Raw genomic sequence first — 21,607 nt, 5'->3', positions numbered from 1 at the left:
TTAATGTGCCTACTTTTTTTCCTTAACGGATGAGAATGGGTTACTCAGATTGATCTCCAAAGGCAAAATACAAGCTATTTAAAATTGGGAGGAATTTGGGAGTGTGCAACTGCTCATAAGAATAAATCACATGGATTGCCAAAACAAAAGGACGGACTGCACAATGCATCTCCAAACCAGCAAAACCCGAATTGCCTTCATTTCAGATCAAAGATCTTTTTTAGGCCTAAGCATATTCTCCCTTTTGTTCCTGTAGTGGCCAAATTCCCCTTCATTGATCATGTTTGCTCTCCAGATAATGTTGGACAGGCTGAAATAGTGCAACAATTCCACCTTTCTCATTTGAGGTGGGTTTTTTTTGGGGGGGGGACATATAGTATGCCTGCTGACCAAGCTCCCAAGCAGATGTCAAAATACACTTTCAGATGCTTACCCACATGGTAGGCAAATTTTGGGCAGCCCTTATAGAAATGAGACAACATGGGAAACTGATTCTATGGTCTGTGATCAATTTATTATTTTATTGATGGTTGTTGAGTGTTCACGTACAGCTAGCCATTGTGATGCACCTCAATAGGCTGGCTGTGTACATTTCTGTTCCCCCTCCTTATGTTACATGTGGACTAAGGCAGGGCAAGACTGCAAATGCTCCACTTTGTGCCACATGACCGGAGAGGAAACCAGAATGGTGCTAACTCAACTGCCCCATCCATCCAGATTCATCAAGAGGAGTTTCTGGATTTTTTTTCCTCCATAAAATCCATAGACTTCCAAACCATTTACATTAAAAAAATAAAAAGTTGTTCCCTTCTCCCTGAATGCCAAATTCAGCCTGGTTCCATTTTGCTCTCGTGCAATTATAAAAAAGAGCTCCTTTCATACATTCAAACTTTGTTGGGAACAGGAAAAAAAGTGTGGAGCTGAAGAAAGAGTAAACGAACAACAAGCCAGTTTTCTGCCTCAAAGATCAGATGATATTAAGAAATCCAGTGGAGAGTACTGTCGTCTGCTGTGAAGCCAATGCTTTACCTTATAACTTTTTAAAAATTCAAACAAAAATATCTGATGTGACTATTCGTTTAAAAATGAAACTTTCAGCTTCATCTATAACAATAAGCGATCTACTACCGTGTTTCCTGCCAAAGTAAGACCCTGTCTTATACATTTTGAACCCTGAAATAAGTGGTTGGCCTTATTGCCTTTCACTCAAAAGCCCGATTGGGCTTATTATCACGGGGTGTCTTATTTTGGGGGAAGCAGGGTACATCAAGCAGCCCCCAACCTTTGCAACTTGGTGGCCCAGCTTGGGGGTTGGGGTGGAAAGTACTGGACTACGCAAGCACTGGCCCGCTGATCACATGTAGCTTGGCTGCCAGCTGCATCTGCCTATGTTGGCCCATCGCTTATACAAGTTGAGCTGCACCCGTGTGCAGTCCACCACTCATCCAACCAACCAACCCCAGTTGCGAACAGGCCCTGGCCCAGTTGTGGGCCATGGCCTGGGACCCGTGTATTGTGCATTACACGAGCCGAGCCAGTTTACCACTTAATACTAAAGCCAGTGCTGGCTTTCTCCACAGCGTGATATTGTGTATGGAGATGATTTTGGGCCTGTTGAGAAGTGGGGCCGCCAAGCCACTGGTCATAGAGGTCCTGGATGGTTTTGTTCATCTTGGGGTCTTCTGGCTGGGCGGTTTCATAGAGTCTCTCCACGCAATGGAGCAGATCCTTGCTGGATTCTCCCTCCGCTCTGATCTGTCCGCCTCCATTTAAGCACCCTGGAAAACAAAGGTTTACAGCCGAAGGCAAGGAAAGTGAAGGCATGATGATGATGATTAATTATTATTATTAGAATTGGAAGGACCTTGTGGGTCATCTAGTCCAACCCCCCCCCCCCCCTCAAGCAGGAGTCCCTATACCATTTCTGATAAATGGCCATCTTATCTCCTCTTGAAAGTCTCAAGTGTTGGTGCTTTCACAACCTCTGCAAGCAAGCCGTTCCATTGGTTGATCGCTCTTACTGTCAGAAAATTCCTTCTTATTTCCAGGTGGAACCTCTGCTAGTTCAGTTTCCATCCATTATTCCTTGTTTTGCCTTCTAGTGCCTTGGAAAACAGCATGACCCCCTCCTCTGTGGCAGTCCCTCAAGTAATGGAATACCGCTATCATGACCCCTTGGCACTCCTTTTCACCAGACTATCTATGCCCAGTTCCTGCAACCGCTCGTCGTATGTTTTAGTTTCCAGCCCCCTTATCATCCTGCTTGCTCTCTTCTGCACTTTCTCTAGAGTTTCAATGTCTTTTTTGTAGTGGGGTGACCAAAACTGGATGCAGTATACTCTAGGTGTGGTCTAACTAAGGCTTTATAGAGTGGTATTAGTACTTCCCTTGTCCTAGATTGTATCCCTCTGTTAATGCACTTTAGGATTACATTAACAGAGTTTAGCTTAAACTGCTAACTTGAGGAGGTGGGTCAGAGGATGTTGGACTTTTGGCAGCATGCCTTTAAGTTGGAAGCACAGGTATTATTATTATTTATTAGATTTGTATGCCGCCCTTTTCCGAAAACTCAGGGCGGCTCACAAGATACAAAAACAATACAACAACAAATCTAATTAATTAAAAATTACTATTAAAATTCCATATATATTAAAATCAGTCAGCCAATTCATTAACAACCACATATTTTATAAAGGGGGGGGGGGGGGGCTTGATCTAAGTGCCCCATGCCTGGCAGACTCTTGCGAAAGGGGAGGAGGGGGGGCAGTGAGAATCTCTGGAGGAAGCTGATTCCAGAGGGCCGCAGCTGCCACAGAGAAGCTCTTCCCCTAGGCCCCGCCAGACGACATTGTCTGGCTGACGGAACCCAGAGAAGGCCAATCTGTGGGACCTAACCAGTCAATGGGATTCATGCGGCAGAAGGCGGTCCCATAAGCGGTCCTTGACTTATGACCATAATTGAGCCCAAAATTTGTTAAGGGAGTTTTGGACTATTGTATGATTTTTCTTGCGTCACTTATTCAACAGATCATTTCAGTTGATAAGTTAGCAACATGGTTGTTAAGTGAATCTGGCTTCCCCATTGTCAGGTGGTCACAAAAGGAGATCACATGATCTTGGGACACAGGAACCGTCATATGAGTGAGTTTGCCAAGCATCTTGGATTTTGATCACATGATCAGAGGGATGCTTCAAAGGTTGTAACTCTGAAAAACGGTCATGTCACTTTTTTCAGTGCCGTCATAACTTTGAACACTCACAAAAGGAACTGTTGTAAGCCCAGAGCTACCTTTATGGAGCTCTTCTAGATTTACAATGGGAGGGGACTGAACTACTCACAAAATGTGGATATGTACAGTAGTTCTGGAGGCCTCACCTACAAAAAGATATGGATCGGGTCCAAAGGCGGGCTACAAAAATGGTGGAAGTTCTTAATTAAGCATAAAACTTCAGGAAAGACTTCATGAACTCAGTGTGTATAATCTGGAGGCCAGAAGGGAAAGGGGTGACATGATCGAAACATTTAAATATGTTAAAGGGTTAAATAAGGTTCAGGAGGGAAGTGTTTTTAATAGGAAAATGAACACAAGAACAAGAGGGCACAATCTGAGGTTAATTGGGAGAAAGATCAGAAGCAACATGAAAAAATATTATTTTACTGAAAGAGTAGTAGATGCTTGGAACAAACTTCCAGCAGACGTGGTTGGTAAATCCACAGTCACTGAATTTAAACATGCCTGGGATAAACATAGATCCATCCTACAATAAAATACAGGAAATAGTATAAGGGCAGACTAGATGGACCAGGAGGTCTTTTTCTGCCGTCAATCTTCTATGTTTCTATGTAGCACACTGCCTATGACCCCTACTTATCTGGGTTGATGTGGGGGAGGGTGACCAACTAAACCAGGGGTCAGCAACCTGTGGTTCGGGAGCCGCAGGTGGCTCTTTCATCCCTCTGCTGCAGCTCCCTGTTGCTCAAGATATACGTCACAACCGCCTATGTGTGATACCTGCTGGCACACAATTTATTGAGCCTTTTGCCCCCTGGTAGGCCAGCCAGGGATAAATCCAAGAAAATATAAAGTTTCAGAAGAAAACAGAATAATTCAACTACATATGATAGTCCTGTGCCCCCCCCCCCCTTTTGTATCACTCAGTGTCCAATTGGTAAGGGAAATGTAGCAGATCTCAATGGTACCTTTGCAGCCCTCACTAGACCTACCTGCCTGCCTACCTACCAGAGAGTTCCATATTACCATATCAGGCATTTGTCTCTTCCCTTCCAGACATTGGTCACATCAAACCTGTAGCCATCCTCACCTGAGGGACAAGCCATCACCTCGACGTAATGGAAGGGCAACTTCCCGCGTTTCAGTTTCTGCACGATGTTTTGGATGTTCCGAAATCCGTACGCCAGGGCAAAGTGCAGGAGAGTCTGCCCATCCTTCTCCAGCATCACCTCTTGAAAATCCTTGTTTCTGAGTGGAGGAACATTAGAGAGTATAAGGCAGGGGTTGGCAACCCGCGACTCTGGAGCCTCCTGTGGCTCTTTCATCCCTCTTCTCCAGTTCCCGGCCAGCGGTCGTTTCCACAATTGATAGGGTTTTCAGTTAGGAAAGGCAGAGGAAAAAGGATGCCGTGCTAGGAGGAGACTCGGGGGGGGGGGGGGGGCGGACTTCTGGTTGGCAGAGGAAAGTGCCATGCTAGGAGACTGTATGGGGCAAGCAGACTTCCCGTCGGCTCCAGAATTAAACAGGGGGCTCCTTGGGTGTTTAAGGTTGCTGACCCTGGTATAGGGCAGCTTTTCCTCCAGGTTTGAGGAGAAAGCAAGTTGGGCTTCAGCAGCATCAAGGACTGGGGAAAAATAAGAAATGTATCTTCCAATGTCATGAAGATTCTCAGTCGTTCAGGTCATGGTTGTTTCAAAGATGCTTTTTTTTTTTTAGGCAACTGGACTTTATTTGATTTTCCTTGAAGACATTTTACTTCTCATCCAAGAAGCTTCTTCAGTTCTCAACAAGAACTGAAGAAGCTTCTTGCATGAGGAATGAAACGTCTTCAAGGGAAAAACAAACTCTGCTTGCCTTTTGAAAAAAAGCACCTTTGTGCAGAGGTCGCCAATCTTGGCAACTTTATGATTGTGGACTTCAATCCCCAGAACTCCCGTCTGGCTGAGGAATTCTGGCAGTTGAAGTCGACAAGTTGTAGGGTTGTCAAGGTCGGAGCAAGGAAAATCTGGTTGGAGGAGAAAAAGCCCTTCTTGCTGCTTGCAAAACTGAGCAATTCCTGGCATTTCTTTAGGACTGCACAAGCAAGATTCAAGCACTTACAGGCAGCGGCTATTCAAGGGTTTAACAGACGTTTTGTTGGGAGGGGGGAGGGTTACTTTATATAGACGGGGTGAAAGCCCCAGTGGGCCAGGCAGTGACGGAAAGAGAAAGGCCAAACTTTTTTCCTCCTAGGTTTGGCGGGAGTGGATTCTCTTAAAGAAAAAAAAACACCATGCAGAATCATTAGGTGATTCCCCGTTGCAAGATAGAAAAAAACCTGCTCTTGACAAACTGCAAGTAATTTTATGAAGCTTCAAAAGAGTATCAATGTACAGTGGTACCTCTACTTAAGAATTTAATTCGTTCCGTGTCTTACTTCTTAAGTAGAAGGTTTGTAAGTTTGTAATCTGAGTATTGTATTGGCAGTTCTGTGTTAGCAAATACTTCAAAAGAAAAGGATTTAGGGGTAGTGATTTCTGACAGTCTCAAAATGGAGTGAACAGTGCAGTCAGGCGGTAGGGAAAGCAAGTAGGATGCTTGGCTGCATAGCTAGAGGTATAACAAGCAGGAAGAGGGAGATTATGATCCCGCTATATAGAATGCTGGTGAGACCACATTTGGAATACTGTGTTCAGTTCTGGAGACCTCACCTACAAAAAGATATTGACAAAATTGAACGGGTCCAAAGACGGGCTACAAGAATGGTGGAAGGTCTTAAGCATAAAACGTATCAGGAAAGACTTAATGAACTCAATCTGTATAGTCTGGAGGACAGAAGGAAAAGGGGGGACATGATCGAAACATTTAAATATATTAAAGGGTTAAATAAGGTTCAGGAGGGAAGTGTTTTTAATAGGAAAGTGAACACAAGAACAAGGGGACACAATCTGAAGTTAGTTGGGGGAAAGATCAAAAGCAACATGAGAAAATATTATTTTACTGAAAGAGTAGTAGATCCTTGGAACAAACTTCCAGCAGACGTGGTAGATAAATCCACAGTAACTGAATTTAAACATGCCTGGGATAAACATATATCCATCCTAAGATAAAATACAGAAAATAGTATAAGGGCAGACTAGATGGACCATGAGGTCTTTTTCTGCCGTCAGACTTCTATGTTTCTATGTTTCTAGAAGCAATTTTTCCTACAGGAATCAATGTAAAAGCAAATAATGCGTGCAAACCCATTAGGAAAGAAATAAAAGCTCGGAATTTGGGTGGAAGGAAGAGGAGGAAGAAGAGGAAGAGGAGAGTCGCTGCCGAAGGAAGAAAGTGAGGTGAGGGGAATCAAAAAAATCCAAAACTTTAAGGATTAAAAAAAAAGAGGGACTCTGAGGCGGCGAGGTGGAGCATGCGCCTCTCATACACCCGGCGCGAGGCAGCCTCCCATACACTGCACCAGAGAGAGAAACGCAGGTGGACAAGAGGGGGGAACCTCCCGCTCCTTTGAGTGAAAGGCGGCTGCTGCTGCTGCTGCTACCTGCTTCCTCTTCTTTCCCATGCTGAAGGGCTCCCCTCTCCTCTTGCTTGCCCGCTGTAACCGGCGCCTTTCCTTCACTGTGATGACTCCTCGGTTTGGCTGAAGCCAAGTTGATCCAGCCGGGGTGAAGTGCCCGCTTTTGCCTTTCCGTGCCCAGAGGCTCCAGGAGTCAGAGGCTCCGGGTGTATGGGAGGCAGCGCGTGGGAGTCACCACAGCAAACTGGTTTATTCCCTAAGTGCCCAGAGAAAGGAAAACGCTCTGTTTGCTCTGGACTGCCAAAGCCTCCTTAAGCGCCACCAAAAGGCTCCTCTGGCAGCCCAGAAAAGCCCGAGATGGCCGGGATTAAAGGGGGAATGGCAGGAAACCGGCCAGGCCTTCATGCTGCTCTCAAATTTCCTGGGAAATTTTTCTGGGTTCAGTTTCTTAAATAGAAAATGGTTCTTAAGAAGCGGAAGAGTTTTACCCCTGAATTTTAGAACGTGTTATGAAGATATGAAGGCCGTGTGTTCCCTATGACAGATCTGCGTGAATGTCACTCTTCCGTTCCCTTCTGGGAATGGAGAGACAGAAAAAGAGTGCGGGCAAGAAGGAGGGTGGGGCAGGAGTGCTAAGAAGGAAGTCAAACTTCTTACTTCAGGGTCTTGTAGTGAAGCTCCTCCACTGGAATGCCAAAAAGCTCCTTCGCTGCATATTTGAATATGTGCTCCAAGTAGCCCCCAGAGCCACCCCCAGAATGGCCAAGTAACTCTTCTTCCAAACAGTTGCCAAACCTACAGCAGGGGAGGGGGAGAGAGAGGAAGAGAAATGCCACAAAGTCAGGCTCAGCTCCTGGTGACTCTGTGGATGCTACATCCATGTAGTTTCCTTTTCTGACTTTCCTATCTATTACTGATTTGATTGATTTGATTGATTGATTGATTGATTGATTTTTATGCCGCCCTTCTCCTTAGACTCAGGGCGGCTTACAACATGTTAGCAATAGCATTTTTTAACAGAGCCAACATATTGCTCCCACAATCTGGGTCCTCATTTTACCCAACACAGAAGGATGGAAGGCTGAGTCAACCTTGAGCTGGTGATGAGATTTCAACCGCTGACCTGCAGATCTACAGTCAGCTTTAGTGGCCTGCAGTACTGCACTCTACCTGCTGTGCCACCCCGGCTATTATTATTGCTGTTGTTGTTGTTATTTGACACGCAGAGCCATATCTGCTGGCACCCAAGCTGTTGCCCTAGCTCAGCTCCAACGTGCATGTGTGTGCCAAGGCTCTGGGATGGGGGAGGTTGTTTTTACTCTCCCCCGGCTCCAGGGAAGCCTTTGAGCCTGGGGGGGGGGGGCGCGAAATGCAAGCCCACTGGACCCATCAGTGGTTGGGAAACAGACCATTTCCGGCTTCCAGGGGGCGGGAGAAGCTGTTTTCGCCCTACCCAGGCATTAAATTATGATTGTGGGCACTCGCGCATGTGCCCGATAGTGTGCGCATACGCTCTTTCGGCATCTGAGGGAAAAAAGGTTCGCCATCAGTGCTGTAGGATATTTCTGTCTGCTCTCTGATTGGACTGTATCCAATATCGCTGTACATTCCACAAGGAGTGCTGCTACCTCAGCCACATGAGCGCCACAAACGTCAATTGAGGAACTGCAACATAGTCATGGCCGTCTTCATTTGTGTGACACTATAAATTAGATGTGTATGCTTCCACCGAAGCATCTATTGGTCGGAGAGTGCTGCACCAGATGGTTCAGGATTAAAACCTCATCTCCAGTCGACCTAATACCATTTCCCTCAAAATAAATCACCCCCGAAAGTAAGACATAGGAGAGGTTTCGTAGAATTGCCTAATATAAGGCATCCCCCAAAAGTAAGACGTAGGAGATGTTTCGTTTCGCAGCATTCCCGAACAGAACATATATAACATTGCTGTCCATAAATTGCATCCAAAAACGCTGCATCAATCAGATTTAAAACACATCCAACATGGTAGTACAGTAGTACATAATGGTATGGTAGTAGTAAGAAATCCTTGATAGGATTCACGGTGTCTGGTTATGCTGGTTTGTGATGACAACTACTGTACAGTATTTAATACAGTGGTTAATTAATAAAAATGTTGATTTTATTTGTTCAGCAATAAATGTGAATTCTTCTTTATTGAAAAAAAATAAGACATCACCTAAAAATAAGACATAGCACATCTTTGGGAAGAAAAATTAATATAAGACGCTGTCTTATTTTCAGGAAAACAGGATATTATCACCCGCCCAGTTGTACAGCCAGCTTTGCTATGTCCCATGCCTAGATGCTACATCCATCATGATAGAGGAGCGTTGGTCTTACCTGATACACTTCTTCTCTCAAAGGTGGATATAGCATCCAGCTTCGCCCATTATAGTCAACGTAGAATGTTGGCTTTGGTTGGGTTTGACCTGAATAGCTTTGACAGACTCAGTCCAATCAGAGAGCAGACGGAAATATCTCATGCCTGGATGCTATATCCACCCTGCGGGAGAAAGGGGTGCATCACGCCTTCTCCTGGCCATGGAGACTCTCCTTTACCTGAATAGGTTGCAGAAGAAGGTGGAGAAAACAGAGCACACCTTGGTAAGTATCGAATTTTTCGGAGTATAAGACGCACCTTAGATTTGGGGGAGAAAAATCTGGCTCTGCCTACCAGCGTCCTTGGCTTGGTCAACTTCAGCATAGTATTTGCTGCTCGTGAACACCTGTGCACGCATGCGTCATTCACATGTGCCTTGTTGGGGCAGCTAAGCAGTTTCAAAAGCATAGCTGATTGTCAGAGGGAGCTCCAGTGAGTAAAGTGTGGAAGCGATAAGACAAGACAACAGCTGTTCTGGGTTGCCATTTTGGGCTTTGCGCCTCGCGTATTCAGTCTTTAAATGCTGTTTGAGAGCCGCTTAAGGCTGCGGGGATTGCCAAAGCACATCGCCGCCCAAATCACAACGCAGCAGAGGCCAAAAACAAGACATGCGGAGGCCAAAAATGTGATGTGCGGAGGCAACGATCGGCAGCAATGTGCTTTAGTAATTCCCGCAGCATTGAACAGCTCTCAAACGGAACATTTAGAGGGTGAAAATGCAAGCATGGAGCCCAAAACACAAGCTGTTGTCTGTGGCAATCTCTGCAGACAGGAAGAAGATGCACAGAGTTTGAAAGGTGGGATCTGGCAGGTGGGCGGGGCTACATTTGGAGTATAAGATGCACCCAAATTTTCAGACCCTTTGTGGAGGGTGGGGGAGAGTGTGTCTTATACTCCAAAAAATATGGTAGATTTTCAGAGAGTGTCTTACATGCTATCCAAAGGCATAGGATTCACTTCAAGAAGGGAGACTCCTTCCTGGTCCAGCAGCTTTAAGACTTCTCCTGAAATAGAGAGATGTGACAATTAACTCAAGCAGATCCAAGAGACCAGGCCCTGACCCAAAATGAAGACCAGAAGCTTCACAGGATTCCAAAGCAATCCCAGGTGAGTCTCACTGGCATACAGGAGGAAACATCCAATAAGAAAGTGAAATGAAAGTACAAGGATCCAATATTTGGATTTATGCTATTTTTCCTACTGGGCATGAATCAGGTTTTGAATTAAATTTATGTTACATGACCTTAAATGATAGGAATTAGAATTTGGGAAGGGATGCTATGAATGGGAAAAAAAATAAAGTCAGGCATTTATTTATTTCATTCAATTTTTTAATGCCGCCCTTCTTCTTAGACTCAGGGCAGCTTACAACATGTTAGCAATAGCACTTTTTAACAGAGCCAGTATATTGCCCCCATAATCCGTGTCCTCGTTTTACCCACCTCGGAAGGATGGAAGGCTGAGTCAACCTTGAGCTGGTGATGAGATTTGAACTGCTGACCTACAGATCTACAGTGAGCTTTAGTGGCTTGCAGTACTGCACTCTACCTGCTGCACCAGCTCGGCTCACCTCTTTAACCAAATGACTCCCTTGCCCAGACTTTGTGCTAGTTCTTGAGATAATGTATTCCCCTCCTTCAGTCACCAGCCAGATTCTATCTTAAAACTACGTTCAACCCATTAAACTGCAAGCTTGCCAGGGGCAACAATAATCATGTTTCTTGGATCGACCTCAGGTCACTGGGACCACCTGGTGTATTAAAAAAACCCAGAATTATTATGGTGAATATTAGGATTGTATAAAATGCCCCAAATCTGTCATGCTTAGAGCAACAAAACCTCATCTCGAGTTCAAGAAATCCAGAAATGTAACAAAAATCGATTCTAATTCAAAATAAAGTGTTCACATTTCAGGTTATTTGCCACACCCCTATTAAATATATCAAGAAAGTATAATCTGTATTGTCTCTTGGTCCCCAGCTGTATGGTTGAAGAACTACATTTGGAGCGTCCCCCTCTCAGTTTGTGACCAATGATACCCTGGCCTCTATCAGGATTTCTATCAGAGGAGGATTATTATATTTTTTGACGTATAAAATGCACCTCCCTCTGCAAAAGAGGCTGAAAATTTGGGTGCAGCTTATACTCCAAATGTAGCTTTTTCCAAGCTTATTTCCCCAGCCCTCATGAGGTGCTAATGATCTTCCCAGCTTGCAAGCTTGTTTTCACTGCTATTCCAAAAAGGGTTTTTTTTCCAACTCTAAGTCTTTGCTGGCTTTTCATTGCTACTCCCTCGGAAGAATTTTTTTTTAATAGCCCTAACCAGGGGATAAAATAATGTGCTGAAGCTGACCAGACTAAGGATGTTAGCCAGATGAATAGAAACATAGAAACATAAGACCTCATGGTCCATCTAGTCTGCACTATTTCCTGTATTTTATCTTAGGATAGATATATGTTTCTCCCACGCATGTTTAAATTCAGTTACTGTGGATTTACCAACCACGTCTGCTGGATGTTTGTTCCAAGAATCTACTACTCTTTCAGTAAAATAATATTTTCTAATACCTGGTAGATTTTTGTCCCCTATTTTCCTACTCAAAAGCTAAGGTGTGTCTTATACGCTGAAAAATATGGTAATTCACAGAAGGGACTGATGAAGGAGAAGCAGGGTTCTTCCCTCTCAAAGATCATTTAGACCTGCACTTTACCTGTTGTAATCACACAGTCAACCTCACGGGTCTGGTGCTTTTGAATGAAGAAATCTGGCCGGGAAGCTTCTAGCTTTTTGTCATAGCAAGGCATCACAGTTACATGGTAGATTTGGTCTGGTGTCAGGCTCTGGAACAAAAGAGTTTTGAAATTGTATTGAAACTGCCAAAAAGAAAACTCAGGCCTAAATTCCCAACAGTGGATGCAATTGAATAGTGGAGCACAAAGGACCAAACCACATCCCAGTTTGGGGCCTGAGTTGTCGGGCAATCAGAAATTGATGATTTAGCTCACCCTTCTCCTCTTTCTCTCCAAATACTTGCTAGCAACTATACATCTGAAGAGTAACATCTACAGAATAGCTGGTCTAAGTGATGGGAGAGGGGCAATCACATCACAGTAGATTGCATCACACTTATGGCAGCGGCACCAAGGCACTTCTGGATTGAATGGCTCTGAAAGATTAGATTAGCTAACCTCCAACCAGGCATCCCAACCACACAAGCCACCATGTTCCTTGCCAATAGCACTTAGACCTCATATACTGTTTCGCAATGCTTTACACTCTTCTCTAAATGGTTTACAGTGGGCCTCTTGCCCCCAATAATCTGGGGCCTCATTTTACTGACCTCAGGATGGACGGCTGAGTCAGCCTTGAACCTGGTGAGATTCCAACTGCCAAATCGCAGGCAGCCGGCAGTCAGCAGAGGTAGAAGTAGCCTGCAGTACTGCATCCTAACCACTGTGCCACCACTGTTCTATGGTTACGGGTGGGTTCTAACTTACCTTGCCGCCAATTCACTTCCTCATGCACTGTGTGGTTGCGCCACGTGGGCATGTACAGTGCCTAAAATTAACCCCTACAAAAAAGCCTGAAAACAAGATGGCAGTGCATGCACAATGCCGGTGGAAACTCGGCTTCTGAGCATGTGCAGAAGGAAAAAAAAATCAGCAAAAAAATCCCCCCCCCCCCCCCCCAAAAAAAAAAAAAAGATGGCAGTGTGCATAGACCAGCATGGACTGAAATGGTTCCATGATGTCATCAGCCATTTGCTACCGGTTCTATAGACCGGTGCAAATTGGGAGGAACCCATCTCTAGTTAAATCACTGAATAGGAAAGAAACAGCTGGCTACCCCTTTGGGAACACACACACATGCTGTCTTTAAAGAGAGAGCAAAGGCCCTGAGCTACAAGTACAGTAGATATCTGTAGCACATTTGCCAGTTTTCCCTTTGCCTCCTGTGGCTTCCAAACCTCCTATTGCATATGCTGTCTTGTGAGAAAAGTTTGAGCAGCACCTGTGTTTTGGCAAAGTGGTCTTTAATCAGGGAGCCCATGATCTGCTGGGGTGATCTGGTAGTGCTGATGTATGGGATGATAAAATTCCCATGGGTTTTTTCAGCGTAACAGATCCAACCTGCAAGAGAAACATTTTTTAAAATTAAACCAATCCTGCTGTCTATCTCTGGCCAATGAAAACTACATAGCAAAGATGGCCCATGGCCCCAATGTAAGAAGGGTTTCACGAGGGAGTTCTTTTTCCCATCCATTAACCAGAGATCTAAATATGTACCAAGCCCCAAACACTTGAGCAGGACAACAAAAGCAATTACTCAGATTATGGTAAGGTATATTTAATGCTACTTTTGAGATAATAAAGAAATGTGGTAATTGCAAAAGGAATTTCTGGATCTCCTTCAGCGAGTTCACAAAGGCACAATTTCTTTGCATGATTTACAACACTTCTTCGGTTATTCCATCCCACCCAAATTGCCGCTGGTGAAATAAGCTGCCAACAGATTGCCCTCTGCCTCTTTATCTATTATGCCTCCAATGTGTTTTATGCCTTTCCCAGCTTCCACACCATCCATCACTCACAGTAAGGAACATCAGGAAGGATATGTTAGGTTGCAAAAGTAACTGCTTGGTTCTGAAAATACAAGTACTCCTTTAAAGACTTAATTATAGGTTCCCTGATCGGCCTGCTTGCCCTTCTGTACAGCTTGAATGATAGAACAAAGTTGGAAGGGATCTTGGTGGTCTTCTAGTCCAACCCTCTTCACTCAGGAAACCCTATCATTTCAGACAAATCTCTGCTTAAAAATCCCCAATGGTTGCAGCACCCACAGCTTCTGAAGGCAAGCTATTCCATTGGTTGGGTGCCCTGATTAGTTTTCATCAATCATTTCTTGTCTTGTCTTCTGGTACTTTGGAGAATAAGTTAAGTCCCTTACAATCCCAATTGGGACTACATTTTCAAGAGTAGGTGCATTGTGGTCATAGCACCCAGCACCTGAATATTTTTTTTTTTTAGTTACTATTTTTACAGTCGTTGTTGTGAATCTCATGGTTCTAAGTCCAAATCATGCAGTTGTTAAGTTAATCTATTCTTCCAAGTGTGTGTGTATGTGTGTATATATTATACACACACACAACATCTATGTTTTCCCCCAAATAAGATGTCCCCTGATCAGGCTTTTGAGTGCATGGCAATAAGGCAAAGTCCTTATTTCAGGGTTCAAAAAAATGTAAGACAGTGTCGTTTATTTCTGGAGAAACATGGTACACCCACACACACACACATAGAGCAAACCGGCAAAATACACCAGAAACTATTAGAAAACTATGTAAATCACTGAAGTGACCCCAGGATGCTGCAATCAGTTATAAATGTAAGTGGTTGCCAAGTGCCTGAAATCCAGTCATGTGACTGGGAAGGGGGGTGCATGTTTCACAAGAGCTGGAAAAGCTTTATTGAGCCACAAACTTTTTTTCCAAGACTGTCATACCTTCAAACTTAAAAATTACTAGTTGCAAGTCAAGGACTACCTGTAATTTACCTTTTAAATTTATTGTTACTGAAATGTTGTGTAATTATTATTATTATTGTTGTTTTTGTTGTTGTTGTCAGTACCACACAGCAAACGAGATCACCATGCTGGATTTCGTATTTCATCATTAGTTGGCCTCTTCCCAAGCACCTAGGACTGAGTGATGTAGCGGCGAATTATGTGTGCCGATCCCAGTAAAGCGGCTTTTTGCAATTGACAGATGGATATTTTGTCAATTCTGATGGTTTTCAAATGTCCGCTGAGATCTTTTGGCACTGCACCCAATGTGCCAAGGACCACTGGGACCATTTTCACTGGCTTATGCCAGGGAATGAATGAATGAATTATTGGATTTGTATGCCACCCTTCTACATGGATTCGGATAATAATAATAATAATAATAATAATAATAATAATAATAATAATAATAATAATAATAATAATTTAATTAGATTTGTATGTAGTCCTTCTCCGAAAACTCAAAGCATACAAAACACATCTAATACATTAAAAAACTACAGCTAAAACCCCTATCTATTACTCAGACAAACCAATCCCCAGTGTGGTGCCCAGATTTGGAGCCAGTTATGGTGATCAGATCTAGGGAACATTACATCAAGGAGAGTCTTCACTCCCCTCTGATGCCAGGTGATATTTACTTACCAGGGCAAGCAGCAGCTAACAGGGGCAAAGCTTTCTTATCTTCTGCTCGTTTCAGGAAACGTTGCACAAATTCTCGCTGGCTCTCCAGCAAACTGAAGTTCCTGGTGAAAGTTGTATCAAAGACAAAATGCACCCCTGATAAAGAAGAAGGAAGAGAAGAAGTGCTGAGCAGATAGTACAAGGAAGTGCAATTCAGGATGACCCTTGATCAACTCAGGTGCAGCAAGAAAGAAGCCCTAGCTATCGATGGGCAGCAAAATTTGACGGGCATTTCACTAACTCATGCAGGGCCAAGACCACAGAAAGAACAGTACAGGTTTTTGTAAGGCATCTTTAATGCTACTCTGGAGCAAATACATAATTTTTGATAGTATAAGAATTACCCAGTCTCATTTATAGTGAATTCTTTACATACTTTGAATGCTTCCTCTTTTCTTCTACATAGGCTGAGATGCTATTTATAAGCTGTCAAAAGATTCATCTTGTACTTTTTGAATTTTCACATTTGATCTCTCCATTTTCCCCCCAGCTTCCCCACAATTTTGAATGCAAATAAACAATTGAAAAAAAATTAAAGTGTGTTTTATACTCCAAAAGTAAGTGCAGAAAGGGTATTCCTATAGCCACCATGTCCAGTTTCTCTGCAAGTGTTTCGGAACAGCACAAATCAGAATTATTCCCAACTTCCCAGAAATATGATTGGATTATTATAATTTATTTAAGGTGAGGAAAAATCATTTTACTCCTTTTTAAATAATGCCAACTAAGGGAGCACATATATTTCAAATTTATTTTCTCCATTCCCCAAATGTCTACTTCTCAGGCTGCTTAGGTATGGCACACAAATAATTTTGATTTGGATTAATTTCCCTGGATTAGCTCAGCATTCCTTTTGAGAATGTTAAGGAGCAAACTGGCTGAAAGATGACACTTTACATGCAAATCTCATAGCACCATTTTTAAATCAAATACTACTCACCTAAGTTCTTAAAGAAGGCTGTCAGCTTCTTAGCTGTGTCTAAAAGAGTCAATCCGAATCTTGCAGCTAAAGAAGCTCTGGACTGGGGAGATACAGACACCACCACCAATTTCTTGGGAGAATTGGATGCCTTTTAGTTAAAAAAAAATCACAGAAACAAACGTAACTCCACTAATTTGTATAACATTAAGGTAGGTGTACATGTGTTTATTATCTAATACATCAAACATATCTCTTCACTGGAAGAGCTAAAATTATTATTTAAGGTTAACTCCTGGTGAACACATCCCTTCTCTCTTTCTCCCTTTCCCCCCTATCTTCAAGGTAAATAAAGATTAAAAATGGTAATGGAAAAAGAGAAAGTGGTAGGCCATTAAAGTACTCACTGTTTAGTGCAAGAATCAAAATTAAACACAAACATTATCATAGCTAGGTTCTTGGTTCCAATTGTTCCCTCTGTTCTATTTAATTCACATTACATAAATGCTAAATCACTTACCTTATTGGCATTTAACACTTTGCAAAGCTCTTCATGGCTCTGCTGAGTGATTAGGACGCTCTCCGCTGACGTGATGCAACCACTGCAGGCCAAGCAGTCATTGAGAGTGATCTTGGCCTTTTCCAGTTTTTGTGATCCTCCATCCTAGGAAGGAAGCCATCGAAGGGACTGCTGTCAGCATCCTGCAAAAAGTAATCGCGATGGGCATCCACAGGGAAGGTCAAAAAGCCAGGATGGTAGATATAGCCACATAAACGAAGCTCCACCATTTTCTTAACTGCAGCATGTTTGTGTAGCTACCATCTTGATCTTTTTGACACACATACACACCCCAAGTATCAGACAATCGACTTACAACAGTAAATTTAATGATGTTCAAAGTTACAACAGCACTGAAAAGTGACATGACTGTTTTTCTCATTTACCATCCTTGCAGCATCCCCATGGTCACAAATTCGGATATTTGGCAACTGATTTATATACTGCTCAAAAAAACAAAGGGAACACTCAAATAACATCTGAATGAATGAAATATTTTCATTGAATACTTTGTTCTGTACAAAGTTGAATGTGCACAAAAGCATGTGAAATTGATTGTCAATCAGTGTTGCTTCCTAAATGGACAGTTTAATTTCACAGAATTTTGATTTACTTGGAGTTATATTGTGTTGTTTAAGTGTTCCCTTTATTTTTTTGAGCAGTGTATTTATCATGGTTGTTGTGGCCCAGGATCATGCGATCCCTTTTTGTGACCTTTTGATAAGCAAAGTCAATCGGGAAGTCAGATTCACTTAACAACTGTGTTACTAACGTAAAAACTGCTTAACAACACTGGCAAGAAAAGTCATGAAATGGGGCAAAACTCACTTAACAAATGCCTTACTTAGCAAAAGAAGTTTTGGGCTCAACTGTGATCATAAGCCTGTTCACTTCTCACTTTTGTTACAGGTTCCTACTATCAAAGACAACAGAGGAGTTACAGATTTATTTTGTTCTGCCTGCAGAGATTTGTGCTAGATTAGACTATATCCTTGAGAACATTAATGTCTTGTCAAAAGTTTGCGTTTCACAGCAAAAACTAAGAAAAGTTTCTGGTTATGAAAAAAATGAATCACATCAATCGCTGGTCCTCAAATTTAGGGCACCTCCTTTTCAGCCCAATAAAAAGTTCTGCTAAAGATGATTTGTGTTGCCAGTTGCTTTAAAACATGTTGGAAAAAAAGCTTGTTCTATAGTCCCTAAAACACATTCAGTCTGGGGAAAGAAAAACTTTACCTGGCCAACTTGGAAATAAGTTCCATCATCTTCAATACGGATCTTAGCTGCTACTCTCCCAGACTTGTCAACTTTGATTGGCTTTATGCATTCCTGAAAGGGAAATCAAACAATCAAATTAACCAATGTCAACAAAGATCTGTAACGAAAAACAAAACAAATACAAAAATATGTGGAATTAAACATTTAAAGATTAACTTAAACCAAGCTTCCTAGGTGAATCACTAATAGTAACAATAATAATAATATATTAGATTTGTATGCTGCCCCTTACCGAAGACTCAGGGTGGCTCACAACAATAATAAACAATGCAGTACAAATCCAATAATTAAAGCTATAGCTAAAAACCCACTATCATTAAAAAATAGTCAATACTACCCAATCATAACCACACGTAAATCTTACTGGCCAAAAAGGGAATACATACATCAATTACCCCATGCCTGGCGACATAGATAAGTCTTCAGAATCTTGCTAACTATGATCTGGCTGGCATTATATTCAGTCTTTCTGCCCCTGGCATTTTTTGGGAGTCTACTAAATTCAGTTCCACAGGCATACTTTTTTCCAAACTTAAAACATAGATACAAATCTTAGATGTCTAACATGGAAAACAAATGAAGCCAATGCTCTGCAAAAGAGAAAAATATTTTTGTTTGGAAAAAAACAAGATGTAATTTGCTTACAGTAAATGGAAACTAAAAAGGGAGATAAGCAAACTGGAATTAAGTAGAAAGTGAGAACAATTAATCAGTGAAATGATTTAGTCTTGATCTAGGAGAGATTTCAGATGAAACCTTTGTAAAACTGGACCAGATTATCTCCGGGACTGCCTTCTGCTGCACGAATTCCAGTGACCAGTTAGGTCCCACAGAGTCTTCTCCGGGTCCCGTCAACTAAACAATGTCATTTGGCGGGACCCAGGGGAAGAGCCTTCTCTGTGGCGGCCCTGGCCCTCTGGAACCAACTCCCCCCAGAGATTAGAATTGCCCCCACCCTCCTCGGCTTTCTTAAGCTTCTTAAAACCCACCTTTGCCGTCAGGCATGGGGGAACTGAGCTACTCTTTCCCCCTAGGCCTTTACAATTTATGCATGGTATGTTTGTATGTATGTTTGGTTTTATAATAAGGTTTTTTTTAGTTGTTTTAATATTGGATTGTTACATGCTGTTTTTTATCACTGTTGTTAGCCGCCCCGAGTCTACGGAGAGGGGCGGCATACAAATCCAATAAATAATAATAATAAATAAAAACCACACTTGGAATGCTTCATCCAGTTTTGGTTCTATTATAAAAAAGTTGTTGAATCTTTGAAAAAAGTGCAAAGGAGAGCAACTAAAATGATTACAGGTCTGGAGACTAAAACTTTCGGGGTATGTCTTATATTGGAAAAAAATTGTCAAATTTTTTGTTTTAACCATAAAATTAACATTTAGACGCGGTGACGTATGGAGGGGGGGCGGCGCGGAAGTGGGCAGGAGGCGGCGCTCATTAAGATCAGAGGGAGGTGGCAGACGTGGTGACGTATGGAGGGGGGACGGTGCGGACGTGGGCAGGAGGCGGCGCGCAGCTAGATGAGAGGGAGGCGGCAATACCCCCGTGTTTCCCCGAAAGTAAGACATATGTCTTACTTTCGGGGTACGGCTTATATTAGCCGACCCCCCTGAAACCCCCGATACGTCTTACAATCAGGGGTGTCTTACTATCGGGGAAACAGGGTATGAATAATGGCTGCAGGTTTTGTGTTTGGCTACTCTAGAGAAAAGGAATAAGGGTGACATGATAGCAACAATTCAGTATTTGACGAACTATCACAAAGAAGAGGGGATCAATTTATTTTCCAAAACACAAGAGGGCAAGACAAAAAAAAAAAAAGAGACGGATGGACACTAATCAAACAGAAAAGCAACCTAGAACTAAGAAGAAGCTTCCTAACAATGAGGACAATTAACCAGTGGAATAAATTGCCTTGGGATTGGGCGGCATAGAAGTCAAATTAACTAATTAAGTCAAATTAGTCATGAGCGGAGGTGGCGCCATGGGTAGAGTGCAGTACTGCAGACCACTAAAGATCTGCAGGTCAGTGGTTCAAATCTCATCACTGGCTTAAGGTTGACTTAGCCTTCCATCCTTGCGAGGTGGGTAAAATGAGGACCCGGATTGTGGGGGCAATAGGCTGGCTCTGTTTAAAAAAAAGTGCTATTGCTAACATGTTGTAAGCCACCCTAAGTCTAAGGAAAAGGGCGGCATAAAAAAAATCAATCAATCAAACAAACAAACAAAATAAAATTTGGAAGATGTCAGTGTTCAATCATTGGAGGCGTTCAAGAAGGGACTGGTCAGTCATTTGTCCAGAATTTAATAGGGTCTCTCTTGCTTAAGCAGGGGTTGGACTAGAAGACTTCCAAAGTCCCTTCAGCTCTGGTCTATAGGAGAGCACTGCCTCTCTCTGCTGCGTGCAGGGTGGGGAGGGCGATAACAGTTTTCTGGGCCCAATGCCAAGTGGACAAGAGAGCAGTCAACAGCCATTGTTACACCAAACACTCTTTTTTTTCCAAACTCAGAACTGCAGAAAAAACAATTGCTGCCAACCTGCTTTCCATTGTGAACCTGTATACTGCACAAGTCAAAGAGGGCTGTGAAAATATATACTGACCCCTCACATCCTGGACATAAACTGTTTCAACTCCTACCCTCAAAACGCGCTACAGAGCCCTGTACACCAAGACAACTAGACACAAGAACAGTTTTCTCCAGAAAGTCATCACTCTGCTGAACAAATAATTCCCTCAACACTGTCAAACGTTTTACTAAGTGCACCTCTATTTCTACTAGTTTTTTCTCATCATTCTTATCATCCATTTCCTCCCACTTAGGACTGTATGATTGTAACTTGTTGCTTGTATCCTAAGATTTGTATGAATATTGATTGTTTCTTCATTGCTTATTTGACCCCTATGACAATCATTAAGTGTTGTACCTTATGATTCTTAACAAATATATATTTTCTTTTATGTACACTGAGAGCATATGCACTAAAGACAAATTCCTTGTGTGTCCAATCACATTTGGCCAATAAAGACTTATGTTCTATTCTAAACCGCGCAAACGTGACTCCCCCTTTCACAACTGGCAGAGAATGAAGCCATTTTAAGTGAGGCCGCTTCCTTCCTTCCTAGACAGGGAAACCCCAATCCCAGCCACAGTCCTATCCCGTTGTGATAGGACGACGGCGACGCTGAGGCCAACGGAGAAGGAAGCCCCAGGAAGGCTAGTCTCCTTCGGCCGCTCCCAGCGACGCTGGCCCACATGACGGAGCTACCGATCAGGACGTACGAGCGTGGCTTCCATCAAAGGAAGCGGACCCCGGCTTGGCAGGCACCCACCTGAGAGGGCCCGATAAAATCGTCCAGGTCGGTTAGCTGCAGAGCGCCGCTGAAGGGCGACGCCACCGCCATCTTACTCCCACCGTAAAGCGTTCGGAAGACGCCGTAAAGCGCGACACGATGATGC

At 43.0% G+C, this 21,607-nt stretch overlaps 1 protein-coding gene across 1 annotated transcript; it reads right to left on the bottom strand.

Annotated features, from left to right (window-relative positions):
• Nucleotides 1-495: 495 nt before the first annotated feature.
• CIAO3 (cytosolic iron-sulfur assembly component 3) lies at nt 496-21,599 on the bottom strand. Its single transcript, XM_070760825.1, has 11 exons — nt 21,481-21,599; nt 18,095-18,187; nt 16,820-16,963; nt 16,321-16,450; nt 15,342-15,476; nt 13,146-13,264; nt 11,845-11,974; nt 10,065-10,137; nt 7,387-7,524; nt 4,324-4,481; nt 496-1,778 (listed from the first exon to the last, which is right to left on the bottom strand). The coding sequence occupies exons 1-11, from the start codon at nt 21,550-21,552 to the stop codon at nt 1,540-1,542; spliced, it is 1,431 nt and encodes a 476-aa protein (XP_070616926.1). The 5' UTR covers nt 21,553-21,599; the 3' UTR covers nt 496-1,539.
• Nucleotides 21,600-21,607: the final 8 nt, after the last annotated feature.

This window comes from Erythrolamprus reginae, chromosome 9 (assembly GCF_031021105.1).
Source record: "Erythrolamprus reginae isolate rEryReg1 chromosome 9, rEryReg1.hap1, whole genome shotgun sequence".
Taxonomy (NCBI): Eukaryota; Metazoa; Chordata; class Lepidosauria; order Squamata; family Dipsadidae; genus Erythrolamprus; species Erythrolamprus reginae.
The sequence above is the reverse complement of the archived record's forward strand: the minus strand, read 5'-3'. Positions and strand labels throughout refer to the sequence as shown.

Coding starts and splice junctions, on each gene's coding strand:
- CIAO3 (XM_070760825.1), bottom strand. CDS start 21,552: ATGGCGGTGGCGTCGCCCTTCAGCGGCGCTCTGCAGCTAACCGACCTG. Junction 18,188..21,480: donor ATTTTATCGGGCCCTCTCAG/GTGGGTGCCTGC, acceptor TTTCCCTTTCAG/GAATGCATAAAGCCAATCAA. Junction 4,482..7,386: donor CTTCACTACAAGACCCTGAA/GTAAGAAGTTTG, acceptor TCCTCCACTCAG/AAACAAGGATTTTCAAGAGG.